Source organism: Myiozetetes cayanensis, unplaced genomic scaffold, assembly GCF_022539395.1.
Source record: "Myiozetetes cayanensis isolate MyiCay16 unplaced genomic scaffold, myiCay2020 scf18, whole genome shotgun sequence".
NCBI lineage: Eukaryota > Metazoa > Chordata > Aves > Passeriformes > Tyrannidae > Myiozetetes > Myiozetetes cayanensis.
This window is the reverse complement of record NW_026087389.1, coordinates 9,319,989-9,337,284: the sequence shown is the minus strand read 5'-3', so window position 1 is coordinate 9,337,284 and position 17,296 is coordinate 9,319,989. Positions and strand designations below refer to the sequence as shown.

Genomic DNA, 17,296 nt, shown 5'->3' with positions numbered 1-17,296 from the left:
CTTTGGGTCTCACTGTTGCTGTAGTAGTGCAAGTCCTCCTTCAACTAAAACGTCACCAAGGCAGGAGGAATGTCCTTCCCTTCTCTGCCCCTCCAAGCCCTCTCCTCTGGCACAACCCTCCAACCTCCCAGGCAGGTGAACCTCCCAGGTTTGTCACCATGCTGTGCCAGAGCCTGCATCAGGCTGTGTACTGCCCTACTCATGAGATCTGGCCCCTGTGTGCTCTCCATGGGTCACAGCAGCTCCTCCTTCATGCACAAGGTAACACATCCACCTGCGGCCGTCTCTGACATGCCCATGGAAGTTCAGCCCTGCCCAACACCCCAAGATGTCCCTGTGGGACACACCACACCACGACCTCTGTGTCCTGGCCCTCCCTGACAGGGACACCAGCCTGTCCTGTAGGATAGGAGCTCTCTTGTGCTGCCCTGTCTCAGGGAAGAGTGCAGGGACAAGTCTTGATTAATGCTGCCTTGGACCTTCCCCAGCACGGAGAGGCCACGAAGCCGTGCTGCTGTGGGAGAGCTCCGAGCCAGCCTGGCCCAGCTGAGGCCAGAGGAGCTGGTCCATGGCCCCACCGAGCCACACACTTGGGGTTCTCAAGTGCCACTGTGAGCAACGCACGTGTAACCACAAGGCGCAAAGTGTGAGCAGGGACAAGCCCCAGGGCGGAACGAGGGGTACCCAGAGCTGACAGCACAGGGTGCTGCTGTGGCCACCAAAACTTGAGCCAGGGCAGGACAGGAGGAAATGAGGAGGGAGCCCAGAGCTGCCCCCAGTGCAGTGCCCCCCACCACACAGCTCCCTGTGCAGCAGCAGCAGCCGGGTGCTCCAAACCACTTGATTAAGCTGCTGACAATCATCAGTAGGATTTGGGCTCTGAGCTTGCTTTAAACTGATAAATCTTCAGGACAGGGAAAATTAAAGATGAGGGAATTTCCTGATAAGCCAAGGCAGCTCCCGGTCTGGCTGTGGTCCTGATCTGGGTGAGGAGAGGTCAGGCTTTCCAGCCGCAGCCAGCTTGCAAGGGAGGGAGCTGGGCTGGCTGCAAGGGCCTAGCACGGAGGGGCCATATCCTTCCACATCAGTGACTGGGGCCCTGCTCACAGAGGGGACAGACTGGGTCCTTTCATTAGGAATAAGGGCTGCTGTGGGTCCTTCCAGTGGAAGTTCTATTCACACTTTGTATGCAGTGGAGAGAGTAACAGTGTCTGTCCACACTTCATAAAACTGGGCAGAGAAGGAAGTGAAGGATCCCCCCCACCAAGGAAAGCTCAGCATCAGTTCTCAGGGTCTTTCTCCAAAAAGGGCAGAACCTCTGTAAGGACAGCCTGGAGGTCTGTGCACAAGGGATACTCGGGATTCTTACCAATAGAGGCATCAGGTCCCCTTCTGGAGAAAGGTTTGGATTATTGTATGGTGCAACTTTGAGGAGTGAGTCTATAAGGGTCTTAGGGCACATCTACAGTGGGGTTTCATTTGTGGAGGGAGCTGAGTAGAATCTATAGACAGGGACACTTTTGGGGGCAGTGACTGGGCTTGAGCCTGTGGTCATGTCTGAGGAGACATCAAGGCGTGTGATGTCCCTCTGTGGGAAACACTGGAAAGAGCTCAGAGAGGCTTTCCTCACAGCTCTTTCATGATGTGGGAGGGAGGGGGCCTGGGCACAACAAGTCTTTAAGGGGAGGCTGAAGGGTCTGTCTGTGCACAGGTGCTTTTACAGGGCTGGGGGATCCATGCATGGGCCCCTGCCAGTGATGGGCTTCCTTTAGGGGCTGGGGATTCCCCTGAAGTGAGTCCCCCTTGGGGACAGGCTTGCTCAGGGATGTCCCAGGGCTGGTTTGACAGAAAGGCTAGTCCCTGATGTGAAGTGTCCTGGAGTGTATGGGTCCCCAGGAGCCTGGTCCCAGGTCCAGTTGTCCTAGGCCATCTTGCAGTTGATTCTGTGGGACAGTCCCTGTTGTAGGGTGTCCCAACACTGGTCCCTGACTGGGGTGTCCCAAGGCTGGTCCCTGGCCCAGGATGTCCCAAGGTGCTCCAAGGCCAGTGCCTGGCTCAGGTGTCCTGAGGTATTCCAGGCTGCCCAGGTGTGGCCCAGGGCCAGTGCCTGTTCCAGGGTCCTCTGCAGGGGGGTCCCTGATCCAGCTTTCCTGTTGCGTCCCAGTGAGCCCTGTGGTTCCCTGGAGTCAGGCCTTCCCGGGGAACCGCAGGTTCCAATGCCCAGAACAGGTGCACATCCCTGGTGCTCTGTCAGTGCCAGTACCTGGCCTGAGTGTCTCAGGAAGCCCTGGAGTGTCCTGAAGACACTTCTTGCCTGGCATGCCCCATGGCCTGACAGTGCTTGTACCCTGCCCAGCTTCCTTGAGCAACCCCGGTGTTCCTTGCAGCCAAACTCTGCCTGGGGAGCCCTGGGCACCAGTGCCAGCACCTGTTCCTGGTGCTCTGTCAGTGTCACCGCCTGCCCTGGGTGTCCCAGGAAGTCTTGGGATGTCCTGGGCCTGGCTCCTGGATGGGATACTGTATGGTTACTTGTACCTGGTACTTGTACCAGAACCCAGCTTTCTTGGGCAGCCCTAGTGTTCCTTGTGGCCAGGGGATACTAGGGAGCCATGGGTGGCAGTGTCCCGAACTGGTGCCCATTCCTGGTAGTCTGTCAGCACTTGCACCCGGCCTGGGTGTCCCAGGAAGCCATGGGGCTGGATCCTGGAACCACGGCCAACCCCTGGCTTGGACCCAGCCCAGCTTCCCTGAGCAACCTCGGTGCTCCCTGCCGCCAGGGACACCCACAACCAGTGTCGGGTCCTGGCGGAGTGCCCCACACCCGGCGCTGCCCACATTCCCCCCGCCCCTCGCCCGCCGCCAGGCCCGGGGCAGGCCGGTGCTCCCGGTGCCGGAGTGTACCTGCCAGCAGCTGCATCCAGGCGCAGATCTTGTAGACGGTGGCGGTGTTGCAGAAGAAGAAGAGGGCGAAGCAGGTGATGCAGCCCAGCGTCAGCACCATGGAGAGCAGCACGAAGAACGCGGCCGCCTGGAAGGCGCCCGAGGGGATGGTGCTGAAGTCGGTGAAGGAGCCGCGGCACGACAGCTCCCGGCCCGCCAGCCCGCTGCCCACGCAGTAGTGGAACAGCCCGAAGTACCCGGGCTTGGGCGTGTTGACGCTGTCGCCCACCCAGTAGGGCTGGATGAAGACCACCACGTTGATGATGGCGAAGCAGATGGTGAAGATGGCCCAGAGCACGCCGATGGCGCGCGAGTTCCGCACGTAGTTGTCATGGTACAGCTTGGAGGCTTCCTGCGAGGGCAGCATCCTGCCGGCCACCACTTGCCGGAGGGCGGGAGGGGCCGGGACGGCGGGGGCCCGCCCGGGGTCGGCGGGGCGGGGGCCGCGGCCTAAGAGCGCCCGCGGGCTGCCGGGCCCTGCGACACCCGCGCCGCCATCTTGGCTGCCGCCTCTGCGCCCCGCGCGCTCCCGCCACAGCGCGCGGCCGCGCGCCCTCGCCACTGCGGAGCCGAGCCCGAGCCCTGCCGAGCCCGGCCGTGCTAGCCCAGCCCAGTGCACCCAGCGCAACCAGCCCAGCCCAGTGCAACCCAACCCAGCCCAGGCCCAGTGCAACCCAGCGTACCAGCCCAGCCCAGCCCAGCCCAGCCCAGCCCAGCCCAGTGCAACCCAGCCCAGCCCAGCCCAGCCCAGCCCAGCCCAGCCCAGCACAGCCCAGCCCAGCCCAGCCCAGCCCGAGCCCAGCCCAACCCAGCCCGCCACGCGCGCCCCCCGGGGATCGGGCTGCTCCCGATCCTTCGGCTGCGCCCGCCTCGGGCTCGGCTGGGCTCGGGTCGCCTCATGACGGGCAATGTTCGGCACGGCTCAGCTCGGCACGGCTCAGGTCGGGTCGCCGAGCTGGGACAGAGCCGGTGCCGGGCCCGCCCCACTCCCCAGGGGCCGCTCCCTGGTCCGCCCCTGCCCGGGGCAGCGCCTGGGCATGGCCCGGTCAGTGCCGGCGGGTCCCCGCGGGGGTGCGTTTGGCCGGAGCGCGCCCGCAGCGAGCGCGTCCATCCTCCCTCAACCCCCGCGACCCAGCGAGTGTCCGGCGTGGCCCGCGGGGCGGGCAGCAGAGCTTCCCCACCCGCTTGGTGGGGACGGAGCAAGCTGAGTTGCCGCCACTGTGGCACTGGGACAGCAGGACCTGACCCAGAACCTCTCGTGTGACAGTGCAGGGCCAGTTACACGGCTGTGCCAGGTCAGGTGTGGTGACAGGGCCGGGGTACACAAGGTGCTGCAGGTCAGGTGTGGTGACAGGGCCGGGCTACACGGCTGTGCCAGGTCAGGTGTGGCGGGCTGTCGGCCTGAGACACTTGTATGCCGGCAGTTGCCCTGCAAAGTCCTGCCCCCGCCCCGGCAGCCTCCCACTGGGTCCCAAACCCAGCAGAGACCAGACCACCTCGGCCCAGTTTCTTTCTCAGGGTGGCGAGATGCACCGCCTTAGCTGCACTTAAACTCGGCTGTCATAAAATGCTCCAGGGGCCTCATTCTCTTCCAAGTCTTGTCAAGATTCGCAGCTGGTTTGCAAGTCAGACAAACGCGGATGAAAACCACTTCGTGTTCTCCTGCAAGAACCAGGGTCCCGCGGTACCGCCCATCCCGCAGCTCCGACCGGCACTGGCTGGGTGTGCGCGGCCACACCTCGGCGGGGATTCTCACTGAAGCGCAGCGCCCTGCGCACGCCTAGACAGCCTTTGCGCCGTGTTTCTACGCGCGGGTCGGAGCGCAGCCCGCTCCCCCCGAGCGGTCCGGCTGCCCCGGGGCGGAGCGCGGCCCGGCGCTCAGCGATGACGGCGGGAGCGGGCGGAAGGGGCGGTGGCGGCGGGCGGAAAGCGGCGGGCGGGGCGATGGGCCCGAGGCGGCGGCGGTGAGCGGCGCGGCCATGGCGGCGGCGGCCCGCGGCTGCCCCCCGGCGGGCTCCGGGGACCGCGCCCTGGCCGAGCTGCTGCTCGAGTTCTCCCGGGCACAGTACCGCGCCAAGGACGGCGGCGGCGCCGCCGCTGCCAAGGTGAGGGCACCGGGGCTCGGGGGGGGAGAGGGAAGGAGCGAGGTTCGGGGGTCCCGGCGCGGCGGGCACTGAGCGGTGGCTCTGCGCAGGTGGAGCGGATCGAGCGGCGGTGCCTGGAGCTCTTCGGCCGCGATTATCGCTACAGCGTGATCCCCAACCTGCACGGCGAGGTCTGCGCCCACTACCCGCGCTACATCGTCCTCCTGGAGCGCGACGCCGGCCGCGACCCGTAAGGCCCCCGGTCCCCGTGTCCCGCCGGAGTAGTGGTGGTGGTTGGTGGTTGTTGTTGTCTCGAGTAGCTCCCGCGCCCGCCGCTGCTGTCCCGGGGCTCCCGCCGGCCGGGGGAAGCCCTGCACTGCGCTAATTATAGCCGGCGGTGTCACCGCTCCAGGGGCTCCCCTCGCTGCCTCCCGGGGCTGCCGCGCTCCTGCGGGGCTCCTCCCAGCGCCCCGGGGCTCCTGGGCTGCCGTGGTGAAAGCTGAGCCTGTAACGATGGGTGTGAAGGAAGCGCCGGTGCTCCAGGGCAGCGCCAGCAACGCTGCATGCGGCCCTGGAGTAAAGGCGAGCATAGCGCTGGGTCCTGGTCGTTGCTCTGCTGCAGCTCGTCCGAAGGCTCGAGGCTGAGAGTGAGGCTGTGCGATGCTCACCCTCTCTTGATGAAGTGCCCGTGGTCTCGGTGCAAGGCCTCTGATGCGGGGAATTTTAGTCTGCAAAGCATCTCGGGGCATGGGGTCTGATAAGGACTAGGCAGTTGAGGCATTTTGGACAGATATTTCTGTCATTCTAGGCTGTTTCACCTCTCCCCACCGCGGAGGGCGGGTCAGTGGGCGCTGAGGTTTAGTGAGTTAACGGGAAACGCTTCCTGGCAGTTTGGTGCATGTCTCAGCCAATGCATTTCTGGACTTTGACCCACAAGCCCAGGATCACGTTGGTCTCACGTTGCTCCCTACAGCTCCAACCACAGATCTGTTTTATTTTTTCCTCCAACAAGACGTAATATAGTTTTGCAGTCTTAACTGCATGTCAATGATAAGCATAATGTGTTCAAAAAATGGTCACCAAGTCCCCTTCACATGTCCAGCTGCTTTGCCTGAGGAAGGCAAACCATCACCTGCTTTGCTGGCACACGGGCTGGGTGCTGTAGAAGAGAAAACCAGCCACAGCTGACTGTCAGGTGGGAGAATTTCTGCTTGACATATGAGAATTCATGCTTTTTAGATTAGAAAAGATTAAACCCCTTGCTGCAAAAAACAGGAAACTGAAGTCTGAAGCTGTAAATGTAACTAGGGAAGAGAAACCGAATGCTTCTGCTTTCCTGCTCTTGCAAGAGGAAAGGATGCTTAATTTTTCTGACAGTATTCAAAACAAAGAGTATTTACACTTGATGCCCCATTTTCTTCTGTGACTTGTGCAAACCAGGAGTGGCAATGAACTTTTTTAAGACTCATTCTTTCCAAGTCTTGATGTGCTGTCCCAGAGAGTCACGGAAACAGACTACATTTTATCATGCCTCTCCTGATTTCTGGGTGATGCTCTCTGTAAAAGCTGCTAAGTGATCTTTAGACAAATTCAGGTTTTAGTTTCATTATTGTACTACTGTGGAATAATTATTATAGAGACTGTTGTATTTCTTGTGTTACAGAACACGAGAACCTCTTCCAGTGAGCAGGACAGTCCCTCTAGGACTGTGTGTCTTTGGCTGCCTTTTGTAGAACAAAAGAATGATTTGGGTTAGAAGGGACCTTAAAGATCCCTGGTTCCATCCCGCCTGCTCTGGGCAGGGACACTTCCACTAGACCAGGTTGCTCTGGGTGCCATCCAGCCCAGCCTTGGACACTTCTGCTTTCATCTTTTTAATGTTCTTATCAGCTGCTAAGATCTTCTTGAGGCTTCACACCTCTGAGAATACTAAAGTGTTTTATAAACAGTTTTCATGTATGCAAACACTGTGCTGCCTTGTTGGTTCTGCTGGTACAGCTGTTTCTGGAGCATATGGGGAACCAGCCAAAAATGGATACTTTTGACCCAGATCAGTTTCCTGATCCTATTTCTTTTGTGACTTGGCAGCTGGGGGAAGAAAGAATGTTGCTTGGTCAAAGTTTGCTAATACTACTCTGAAATCCAGGCAGTTGCAGGAAGAATTCCATGTATGTTTTTAGTCTCCGTGTCCCTTGATCAGGTACTGATTGTGAGGAGTCACAGAAAGTAGCAGAGTGTGTCTGATACTCAGGAGTCCTTCCCTGTGCTTGGAAATCTCTGATGTCACCTCACTACTGAGTACAAGGGGACGATCACTACCCTGGTCCTGCTGGCCACACTGATAAAAGCCAGGATACCCTTGACCTCCTTGGCCACCTGGACACACGCTGGCTCATGTTCAGCATGGTCTCTACCAGCACCCACAGATCCTTTTCCACTGAGCAGCTTTCCAGCCCCAACATAACTTGGAAGTTACTGTGATTGTGCTTAATGAAAATGTCCAAATCTCAGTCACGGGCCACATCTATGGTTTTACAAGGTGATCCTGTTATGTGTCTGCACTATAAACAAATATGATCACAGTTGTGTGTAATCTAGCAACATAAGAGGAACACTTTGGTTCCAGTACTGTTGTGGTCACCCAAAGAGGAGCATCTCTGCTTGAGACCTATCTAAGATAGTTGCCAAAACAGTTGCTTGCTCTTAAAGGACATGTTTCCCTTGCATTTAAAAAGATTACTTTGGATTTGGGGTCTGATTTTGGGTGGAGGGAGGTCAAGAGGTAATCTTTGCCCAGCAGTGTCTTCTGGAAAACAAAATTCTGAAGAACACCACCCCCCATTACACCTCAAACACCCAAAAGTAAAAAAAAAAGTCAAGATACACGTCATTCTTTCTGCCTTATTCTCTGCCTTGTGCCAAACAGCCTTAATGATGCTCTTTCAGGTTGCTGAAGAGTGCTGTTTTCTGAACCTTTTCAGTAGATTTTACTTCTACTTACATTGCATTTAATCACTAGTCCCTGTAAAAGCATTACACCTGTTCTTCAGAGTAGGTCAGCCCTCCCCTTACTACAGTAGTCTCAGTCCAAGTGTGTTTGTTTACCATGTTTAACCTCTAGTTTATGTTTATCTCTCGCTTTACTGATGGTGGTTATTGAGATGAGAAGATCTGAGAGCTGTGTTTGTAGCACATCCATAACAGGTAGCAGAGCAGGTCTCTCCAGTGCGTGTGCAGCCGTGTTGTGCCTGGGAGAGGGGCTCATTCTTCTGTGTCCCCAGTGGGGTCTTGGATTTCCTGCTTGCCCCATGCCCTGGGTTCCTGCCAGGCTGCTCGGTCTCATTCCTCAGTGCTGTGATGCCTCTCCAGGGAAGTGCAGTGAGCGTGCTGAGAGGTGAAACCTGTTATCTTGTCTCAGCCCCTGGGGATGCACTTCTCTTATAATTTTTGATCTTTCAGGCGTTACATTTTTGCTGAATCCCCTCTTCTGGACTTAAAAGCTGTGCCATGGAGCTATTCTGGTTACACTGTGCTAAAGTCCCTGTTTCCCTCTCTATTCGCTTTTGCCAAGGAAACATAAAGGCAACTGGAGCAGAGTGCAGGATATGTCTTTTGATTGCGTGCATTCATTTAAAAACAACCCCACAATCAAATCTGTGCGTCACAGTCTCCAAGTTTCAAAATAGTTTGGTGTTAGGAACTGTACACAAAGGCATCTTTTCTCACACAGCTCACGTTTTCTCATCTTGGCTATTAGTACCCTCACATTCAAAGTGTTTAAAGAAGATTAGCATGGGTTCTTGTTCTTTAAATTCTGCTATATGTCAAAGCTCTTTGGAGCTGGACTGCAAAGTAGTTGTGTGTGCAAGAAAATGTGAATAAACTTAAGCCTCCACTAATTCTGAGAACTTTCTCCTTCTTTCCTTTCCTTTTTTTCCTTTTTTTTTTTTAAAAAAAAAGTAGGATTTGAAGACCTTGTTTGCTGTTTCTCTGCTTCCACTGACACCACCTTGTATAATCTTTTCCATAAAGAGATCAATTTCCTTGTTAATAATAGATTAATTTTTTTAATCCTTCCTGGAATGGCAGCTACTGGTATGTTGCTCCACACTCTCACTGATTCTGAAGATTAGCAACTTTCTTTTAACTTCCAGCATAAAGGTATTAATTTGTTCTTAGGCCAGCATTGTCGTTTGCCTTTGAGTTCTTCTTCTCCCTTGTTAAGTTCTCTCCTTTCCTCTGAAGAGCTGTGTTCTCACTTCATCTGCTCTGCCAGTCAGTCCCTGGTGGTTTCTCTTACAGCATAGACTGTTCCATGGCCATCCTACTCATCTTGCTGAGCTTTTTCATGCAGGGGTGGGTCACCAGGATCAGATGCCTTAGGTGAGGGCTTGTGCTCTGCACAGTCATGCTGGTACTTCTCCATCCCTCTGGGGAATTTCCTATGATCTTATTTTTCCCTTTTTTCAGACTTACCATCTTGATAATGTATGAGGATCCAGATACAACCAGTTTATCAAGGCTGTTCTACTGTGCTCCACTACTGGAAAGGGCTACTGGAGATTCTTGTTAAACATCTCTAAGTGCATGGCCATGCAGTTTTGTATGTCCACCTGGTTTCTCTTATGTCAGTCTGGATGATTCTCCAATTCCTTATGGCAACTTTAGTCCTCCCTGCATTGATAGTTCCTCCTGAAGGTCTGTGTAGTTCAGAAGTAAGTTTGGATTCCTATCAAACGTAGACAGGTACAGGAAAAATTGCAGCAATTTTAATTTGTTTCCAGAATGTCTCCTGACATGGAACACACTTCTATTTTGACTTCAATCAGAAAACCAAACAAAATGTAGTTAATGCAGATGCAGCTGACGTTACTCTTAGGACCCTGCTCAACCCACTAGTAGATTTACAGACCATTGTTCAATTGGCAACACAAATACTTGAGTGACCAGAACTAAGGTTTGTGGAGCATTCAAGATTTGATTTTCTATTTTATTTATTTTTCCTTGAAAACTTACTATCAATCTGATAGCGAATTCACTGGGATGGCAGTGCTGAGCTACTTTTTGATGGAAAGGTGATGCAGAGGAAAGCAGAACATGTATTTTTGTAGACACTGTCTGACTGTGGCAGTCCTTCACCAGTAATCTACGTGTTAGTCTGCAGCAGACCCTTCTGATGGTGCTGATATTGCCAGCCCCTGATAGTGCTGTCATGTTCTGTGCACTGGTCTTTCAAAATAAAGAAAAGGTGACAGAAAAGTGTCTGTACGTGTCATACAGCAGTAAAAGCAATTCTCAAAGAGGTGTCCTCTTGCTTGCTGACTTCAGAGCTGGCTTTCTAGGGAAAAGGGGATGAGGACTGTAGCCCAGGGTGTCTGGGGCAGCTTTGCAGAAGCATGTGTGAGGAGATGCTCTGTGTACTGACCCGAGTCTCTGCCCACTAGGTTTGAGAGCACTGTGCAGGTTGGCAAACTGCAGGACCTCATCAACCGGAGTAAGATGGCGAGGTGTAGAGGACGCTTTGTTTGCCCTGTCATTCTGTACAAGGGAAAGGTAAAGCTTCGTGGGTCACCTGTCTTTACTTAGAAAATGACCTTCCTCCCCGACGTATGAACTGCGTGTCCACGTCTTCAGTCAGTTGCCACCTTTCCAACAGCTGTAAAAATCTGTGCTTAGGTACAAGCAGGCAGCCTGTAGTAGCAGGTAGCATTTGCTGTCTAGGCTGCATAAGTCATCTGTGGGGACTTCGGGCTATTTTCCCCCACCCAGTCATGAGCTTTGCACCAAAGAGCTAAGATTTTTTTCTCCATGCGTATGTCCCTTCTGAAGGACTAAAGATATTTGATGTTTGGAAGGGGAAAGATAATTATTTCCCTTTCAGCCCCTTACACTCCCCAGCAGTGAGCTTTCTTTGAATAACTTTTCTCTCTAGAAAGAAGCTTCCCTTGCCTGTTCCCTGGAGAAGCAAGATTGCAAAAATGGTCTTATGAATGTGTGGGCTTCCTTGCAAGGGGATCTGTAAGAAAGTGAAATTAGATTCATTTTTATGTGAATTACTTAAACTGTGTGGAAGCCCTGTAGGAATAGTCTCATTTAGAATTTAAGTAGCTTAATTCAGTTTTTTTATTTCAATTTAAAAACACTGTATGAGTAGCAAAATCATACTTGTGACAATTTTAATCTAGCTTGACTGATGCCACTGTGGGCTGCATCTGCTGACCTTTTTCTGCAGGAGTGAACTGCCCAGAGTTCCATAACCTCATCCAGAGGAATGTGGAAAAAAGGCTGAGGCAGGGTGTTAACAGAGCATGGATGTTGCTAACTTGGCAGGGACTGTATTAGTGAATTGGAGATCTGGAGATGAAAATGTGATTTTAAAACTAGCTACAGATAAAGGCACTTGGGATTTTGATGTGTTCAGAGAACTCTATCTGGACCGGGGTGGAGGGGAGACTGCAGAGAGGCGATAGCTGTAAGTGCCAACCTTTCTGCATAACATGTCAGCAAATAGGCCAGAGACCTGATAAGGGAAAGACTCCTGGAGCCTTTGTGGTTAATAACAAAATCTTCCTCCAGCATATCTGCAGATCAGCAACGCTGGCCGGCTGGGGAGAGCTCTATGGGCGCACTGGCTACAACTATATCTTCTCAGGTGAGTGAGGGGCCATTTGTCACGGTCAGGCTGGTCAGTGCTGGCCTACACAAAGCAAGCTCTTCCCAAGAGTTGGTGCAGAGCTCTAGCATGGACCTGCTTGTGTCAGGCCCTGCATAACAGAGCAAAGACTGAAACCTCGTGTCCCGTTTGCAAGCACGGTAGTGCAGGACAGAGCACCACAGCTCATAAAAACAGTGACCAAAGAACTGAATCATGAGTTACAGGAAGCATGTAGGCACGTAAGGCATCCCAAAGGATTCAGGGCACTGATTCCCAAACACTGGGGATGGGAGTAGTGGAAGAAAGAGGATTAGAATTTGCTGTTGCCTGACTAATCATTGGGAATGAAATCCTGCTAATGGTGAGATATACTGAACTCAAGGGAAAACTCTTTAGGGGAGTAGTGTGTATCTGTAGTGTGGGAGCTTGGCTTGTCAAGCTTGGCTTAACAAAGCACTGTGTAACATTTTTGGGGGATTCTCTGGCTGTCAGTAATGGATTTGACCTGGCTAAGTACTTTGCAATGACAAGGAAGAGTGGGCTACATTAGAAAACAGGCTTTTCAGGAAGAGGAAATGTGGGGAACTGTTGGGAGCACTTGGGTGTGAAGAGAAGACACCAAACCACCACCTTTTCATATGTGTACATATTTTGTCAGATTGGGGATTGAGATGGTTTACACAAGCTTCAGTTCTTATTGCCTTGCTTGCAGGAGGTTCTGATGATGCTTGGGCAGATGCAGAAGACATTTCTGAGGAAGATCCTGCGCTTAGGTTTGTATGCATCACTGGGATAGGGAAAAGGGAGTTTGGACATAAGCTGACTGACTGGCTCAGCCACTCGATTCTGCTCTCTTTTCGGCTTTGGGCATGGGCTTGAGACCATCACCACCTTTTGAAAGAGTCTTGAATTCTAGCATCTGGCTGAACCCTCCCGTGTAACTGAAGCCTGCTAATCTATTGCCAGGGGGAAGGGCTGGAGACAGGAATACGTAGAGCTATTTTAAAATGTGTTTGAACTGCACAGACATGTTTACTTTATCGAAAAGTACATTTCCAGGCTGGATAAATTGTTCTGTAACTTATGTGCTTGTTGGAGAACAGAGTGAGATGGGGGAAGAGACCATAAGCACAAAGTTCACAGTGTCTGTTCATTGCATTCTGTGACTCAGACCTGTGGAGACAAGGCTCATGCTATGCTGCTTATGTCTAGAAGTGGTTCTGGGAAGAACTGTGGCAGTATTGTGCAAAGAATCAGACTCAAATGGTCGGTCTTCCATGCTCACCTTGCTTTTGCTCATTCTGTCTTGCAGAAATGCAGATTCCCAGCTGTTTGACAAGGTCAGAGGGCACGACATCAAGCTGCTTCGATACCTGTCTGTCCGATACATCTGTGACCTGATGGTGGAAAACAAGAAGGTGAAGTTTGGCTTGAAGTGAGTCCAGGTTCATTTGTTTTTGTTCAGGGTTTGGTTTGCAGATGGTGTAGCCCTTATGTGTGAATTGCTATCGGGCGTGCACTCAGCATCCTGGGAGCAGTCCCTGGAAGAGTCCTACAGCAGGATTGGTACCACTTGCAGTGATGAGACAGTCACCCCTTCATAAGGGGGAGAGCAAAGGAGCCCTCTGCTTGTGTTAGGAACAGAGAGAGATGTTTCTCCTGCTTCTCTCAGAGGAAAGCTTTAGTGATTTTGGGCTATACCTATTTATTTGGATATGTTGAGTAAGTTCTGCCCCTGCTCACTACTGAGTCAAGTCATCGTGCAGGGAGATGTGACAGGTAGCTTTTTGGGTGGTGGTATCTGTGTGAAAAATACTCTGCAAATATCTGCTCTTCTCCTCTTGTCCTGTGCAGTGTGACGTCTTCTGAGAAGGTGGACAAAGCTCAACGTTACGCTGATTTCACGCTTCTCTCCATCCCATACCCAGGTACAGGAATGATGTCCAGAGGGAATCCCAAGGGACAGGTGACAGTCCGTTTCTGAGGATTGGGAAATAACTCTGTGTGTGTGGTGAAATGACTTTGGCTTGCTGAATGTTTCCTATACTCCCTCTGGAGAGAAGCTCTTTTAAACTGAGAACAGAGCAATGATTCCGGATGCTCTGGCAGTGTGAGTCAGCATTAGGTACTCTTTGAGGTGGCAAAATAATTTATCAGCAGTTCTTATTAATTCAAGCACAGAGAAAAAGTCCCAGAGGTGGAGCCGGTTAAGGTGGCCTTTGACATCTCTGCAACAACAAAATACTACTTGATGCAAAATACATGTCTGGTTCTGTGTTATGTAAAAACCCAATTCTTAAGGGTAATTTCTAGTCTAGTGTTCCAGAGCTCCACTGTAAGAAATCCTCAGTGCTAGACAGAACAGTTCACCTGAGCCTGCAGTGTACGGCAGATGCAGCCCAATCCAGCCTGTCTCCCTGGCTATATCTGTCCCTGTGCCTAGCAACCACTGCTGGGTCACTTGCACTCTTACAGATGAACTGAATATTGCTGCCTGCCTGCTGATCTCAGGCTGAGCGATAGGATCGGATGCGAGGCTGCTGTGCTTGAGGTCTGTCTGCAGACTCTTTGAGGATAAAGAAAGGGAGAGGAATAAAAAAACAAAACCCAGCAAAACTGTTGTGGATGATCCAGGCCACCCAAACTTTTCCTTGATTGCTTGTTGTTGCTCTTAAACATTTTTTTTTAAAGCTGTATTTCCTTTTATACAGAAATTAGTGATGAGATTGCAGTGCAGGTTGCCAAGGTATACAGAAATAAGAGTGTTCCTGGTTTCTGTAGTACATAGCACAGATATATGTTGCTGCTGCACACCTCACCAGACTTGGAACGTGAGAGAGACAGTGTACACTGGTCTTTTGTAGGGCTGTAAAGAATGAGGAAGAAGTGACTATAGAGTTAAGCTGCAGAGTTGTTACTGTATGAGGATCTGCATATGGTAAGCAATATTCAGATGGTCCTTCCTCTTCTGCCATCTGGGACAGCTGCTTTTTTGTAGCAGCTCTTCACTGCCACACTAGAAGTAAACCTTATAAAACTGGAAATTCTCCCTGCAGATGTTGCCTGATTTCAGCAGTGCTGGTCCATGGGGGAATGTTGTCATTCTGTTAAATCTAAGGCATACACATCTAAGGATCAGCAACCCCTCTAGTGACTGGCCAAATACATTCTTGCTTGTTTCCAGGGTTGCACTGGAAGAATTTCTGTTTTGTAATTTATCTCTGAAGATATTCTGAGATCCTGTTGTCTTAGGTGAGTGAGGCAGTGTCCAGATAGAGAGTCATCGAATCATACTGGTTGGAAAAGACCTTTAAGATCATTGAATCCAGTTGTTAACACAGCACTGCCCAGACCACCACTAAACCACGTCCCTGAGTACAGTACTGAGCCCTAGGGAACACTGCTGGTGACCAACCACAAACTGGATTTAACTCCATTCACCACCGCTCTTGGGGCTTGGCCATCCAGGCACTTTTTTACCAAGCAAAGAGTAAGAACTGCCTGGAGTGAAAGACTTAGGTTAAAATGGCACATCTGTAGAAGCTTTTGGTGTTTATAGATGCCAACACTTACTGCCATAATCCCCCATTCTTTGCTTTAAGCCATTGTTTAATTAGAGTTAAATCTCAGCTGACAGACTGTGTCCTGACTGTGTTTCTGAGGATTAGTCCTGTCCTTGCACAAAGAGGGGTTTTTTTTGCCATTGGAGTTACTTGTGACTTGCAGGGTGGGAATCTCTGTGTGTGTTCTGTGCCTGGCACAGGGATGTCGTGGTGCTGTGGCACTGCTGGGGCACACACAGCGCGCTGGCAGAGGTGTTCTGTGTAGCCTGCAGGCAGCCGCAGTGCTAATGGTGCTGCTCAGCTGTGACTAAGTGACTGCAGTTTGCAGCAGAGACTGCTCTGGTTGTTTGAGAAGAGCAGAGCCAAAGGACACACTTCAGGAGGGAAGGGCTTGGGGGAAAGCTTGGAAGTGGTTATGTACCTTCTTCCTTCAGATGGGACAAATCATGTGTTTGAGAGAGGAGACTCAAATGTGAGAGAAATCACAGCCACCTCTGACAGAGCCCTTTCTTGTTGCCTGCAGCGGTGCCCTGTGAAAGTTGGCTTTCCTCAGGGCTCTGCCAACACTTTCTTCTGCTGGTTCCTTCTCACTCAGCATGTCAAGCTGATGCCTTAGATTAGTGCAAAAGTCCACGGTCCTGCAAAGATAGCTCCTTGGAGAAACCTCTTGTTTGGGAAAGAACAAAATCAGTCCCTCAAACTCCACGTTTGCTGTGTTTGGAGTTTGCCCTTTGCTGTGTAAGTGTCTGCACTGCTGAGTGCCCTGGGCTGTTGTTGCTGGAGGGAGTGCTGCACACTGTACCGATGATTACTGCTCTTCTCTTCCCACAGGCAGCAGTTTTGATTGGTTTGGTGTTCTGGAGCCTGGGGCTGCCAGCACTTCCAGTCCCACAGGGCACTTCACTTGTTAGATACCAGTTATCTGAACAGTTGTTCATTATCTCTCTTTCTTGCAGGCTGTGAATTTTTTAAAGACTACAAAGACCGGGATTATACAGCTGAAGGTCTCATATTTAACTGGAAACAGGTAAGTGGATGTTACAAGATGGAGAGCTGTGGGCTTTACTGGACTTAAGTCTTGACTCAGAGTTTCTGAGCAATGGTGTATATGTCATGTGCTTATTTCTGATCACAAGGAGGAAACCACCAGGACAAACAAAACAGGTAGTGAAATTATCTAAATGAAGATATGCTAGATTATTAATTGTAAAATTCATATGTAAAATAAATGAATCATTATCCTGAAGTCTATGGTGCTTCACCTCTCATGGAAGGTATGGGTTGCTCCTGGTCTTGAATTTTGATATCTTATTGATAGCCTCTGTTCTCAGTTCCTTTTTCGTATTCTGTCTCCTACTGAGGGAGATGGTTGAGTGGAGCAGCCCTACAGAAAATCAGAAACTAATATGCCTGGCTTTCACCATTGGGAGCTCATAAAAACTCCACTTGTCCATTAGTCTTTCCAAGAGTCTTATGAGTTAATTATTACTTCTTCAGGTTTTTGCATCCAGTGATGCTTTGCTGATATGTTTTCTTCTAATGCCAAACATTTGGCATTTGTTGTCTTGGTTTTTCACTGGAACTCACTCCTTTCAAGTCATGACTTTTCTCTGACCAATTATGTTTGGGTTTTTTGCAGGACTATGTAGATGCTCCACTAAGTATCCCAGTCTCTCTGACCCAATCTCTGAATATTGATTGGAGCGAGTACCAGGTGAGCAAATGCCTCTGTGGGAGGTCAGAGATGTATTCAGGAAGGATCAGTAAAGATCTGAAGTCTGACTTGCTGCTATTGCTGTAATCTGTCTCACTTCATACCATCCCAGTGGGGGTGAGGCTGCTCAGAATGGCAGTGGAAATCCTCTACCCAAAAGCTCTGTAAAGTCACATCTCTTTCTGTAGCTTTTGAAAATTTGCAATCCTTTAGGGAGATAGGTTGGTAAGGAACATGACAGGAACTTGTTCTCAGTCTCAGCTCTGCACTGGGCAGACTTCCTTGTCTGTAGGGAGTCTTGGGAGAGGTCGACCTTCCTGTGTGTGAGCGGAGCTGAGTG

General features: G+C 51.4%; 2 protein-coding genes across 9 annotated transcripts in view; one reads left to right on the top strand and one right to left on the bottom strand.

Annotated features, from left to right (window-relative positions):
- Positions 1-3,516, bottom strand: part of LHFPL4 (LHFPL tetraspan subfamily member 4) — a 28,385-nt gene extending 24,869 nt beyond the window's left edge. For 7 of the 8 annotated variants that reach the window (XR_007628706.1, XR_007628705.1, XM_050313138.1 and 4 more), the window contains exon 1: positions 2,902-3,439. Coding sequence is in view for 6 of the 8 variants with exons in the window: in XM_050313138.1 (XP_050169095.1) it covers positions 2,902-3,307 (406 nt within the window). In the remaining 2 variants the exon portion in view is untranslated. Of the gene's footprint in view, positions 1-2,901 lie in introns of all 8 variants that reach the window. The other variant, XM_050313135.1, reaches the window with a different exon arrangement.
- A 1,308-nt stretch (positions 3,517-4,824) lies between these two features.
- Positions 4,825-17,296, top strand: part of MTMR14 (myotubularin related protein 14) — a 31,972-nt gene continuing 19,500 nt past the window's right edge. The window contains 10 exon segments of the mRNA XM_050313122.1: positions 4,825-4,852; positions 4,855-5,045; positions 5,135-5,274; positions 10,469-10,577; positions 11,601-11,676; positions 12,392-12,452; positions 12,992-13,114; positions 13,534-13,607; positions 16,199-16,269; positions 16,882-16,956. Coding sequence (XP_050169079.1) covers positions 4,825-4,852; positions 4,855-5,045; positions 5,135-5,274; positions 10,469-10,577; positions 11,601-11,676; positions 12,392-12,452; positions 12,992-13,114; positions 13,534-13,607; positions 16,199-16,269; positions 16,882-16,956 — 948 coding nt within the window.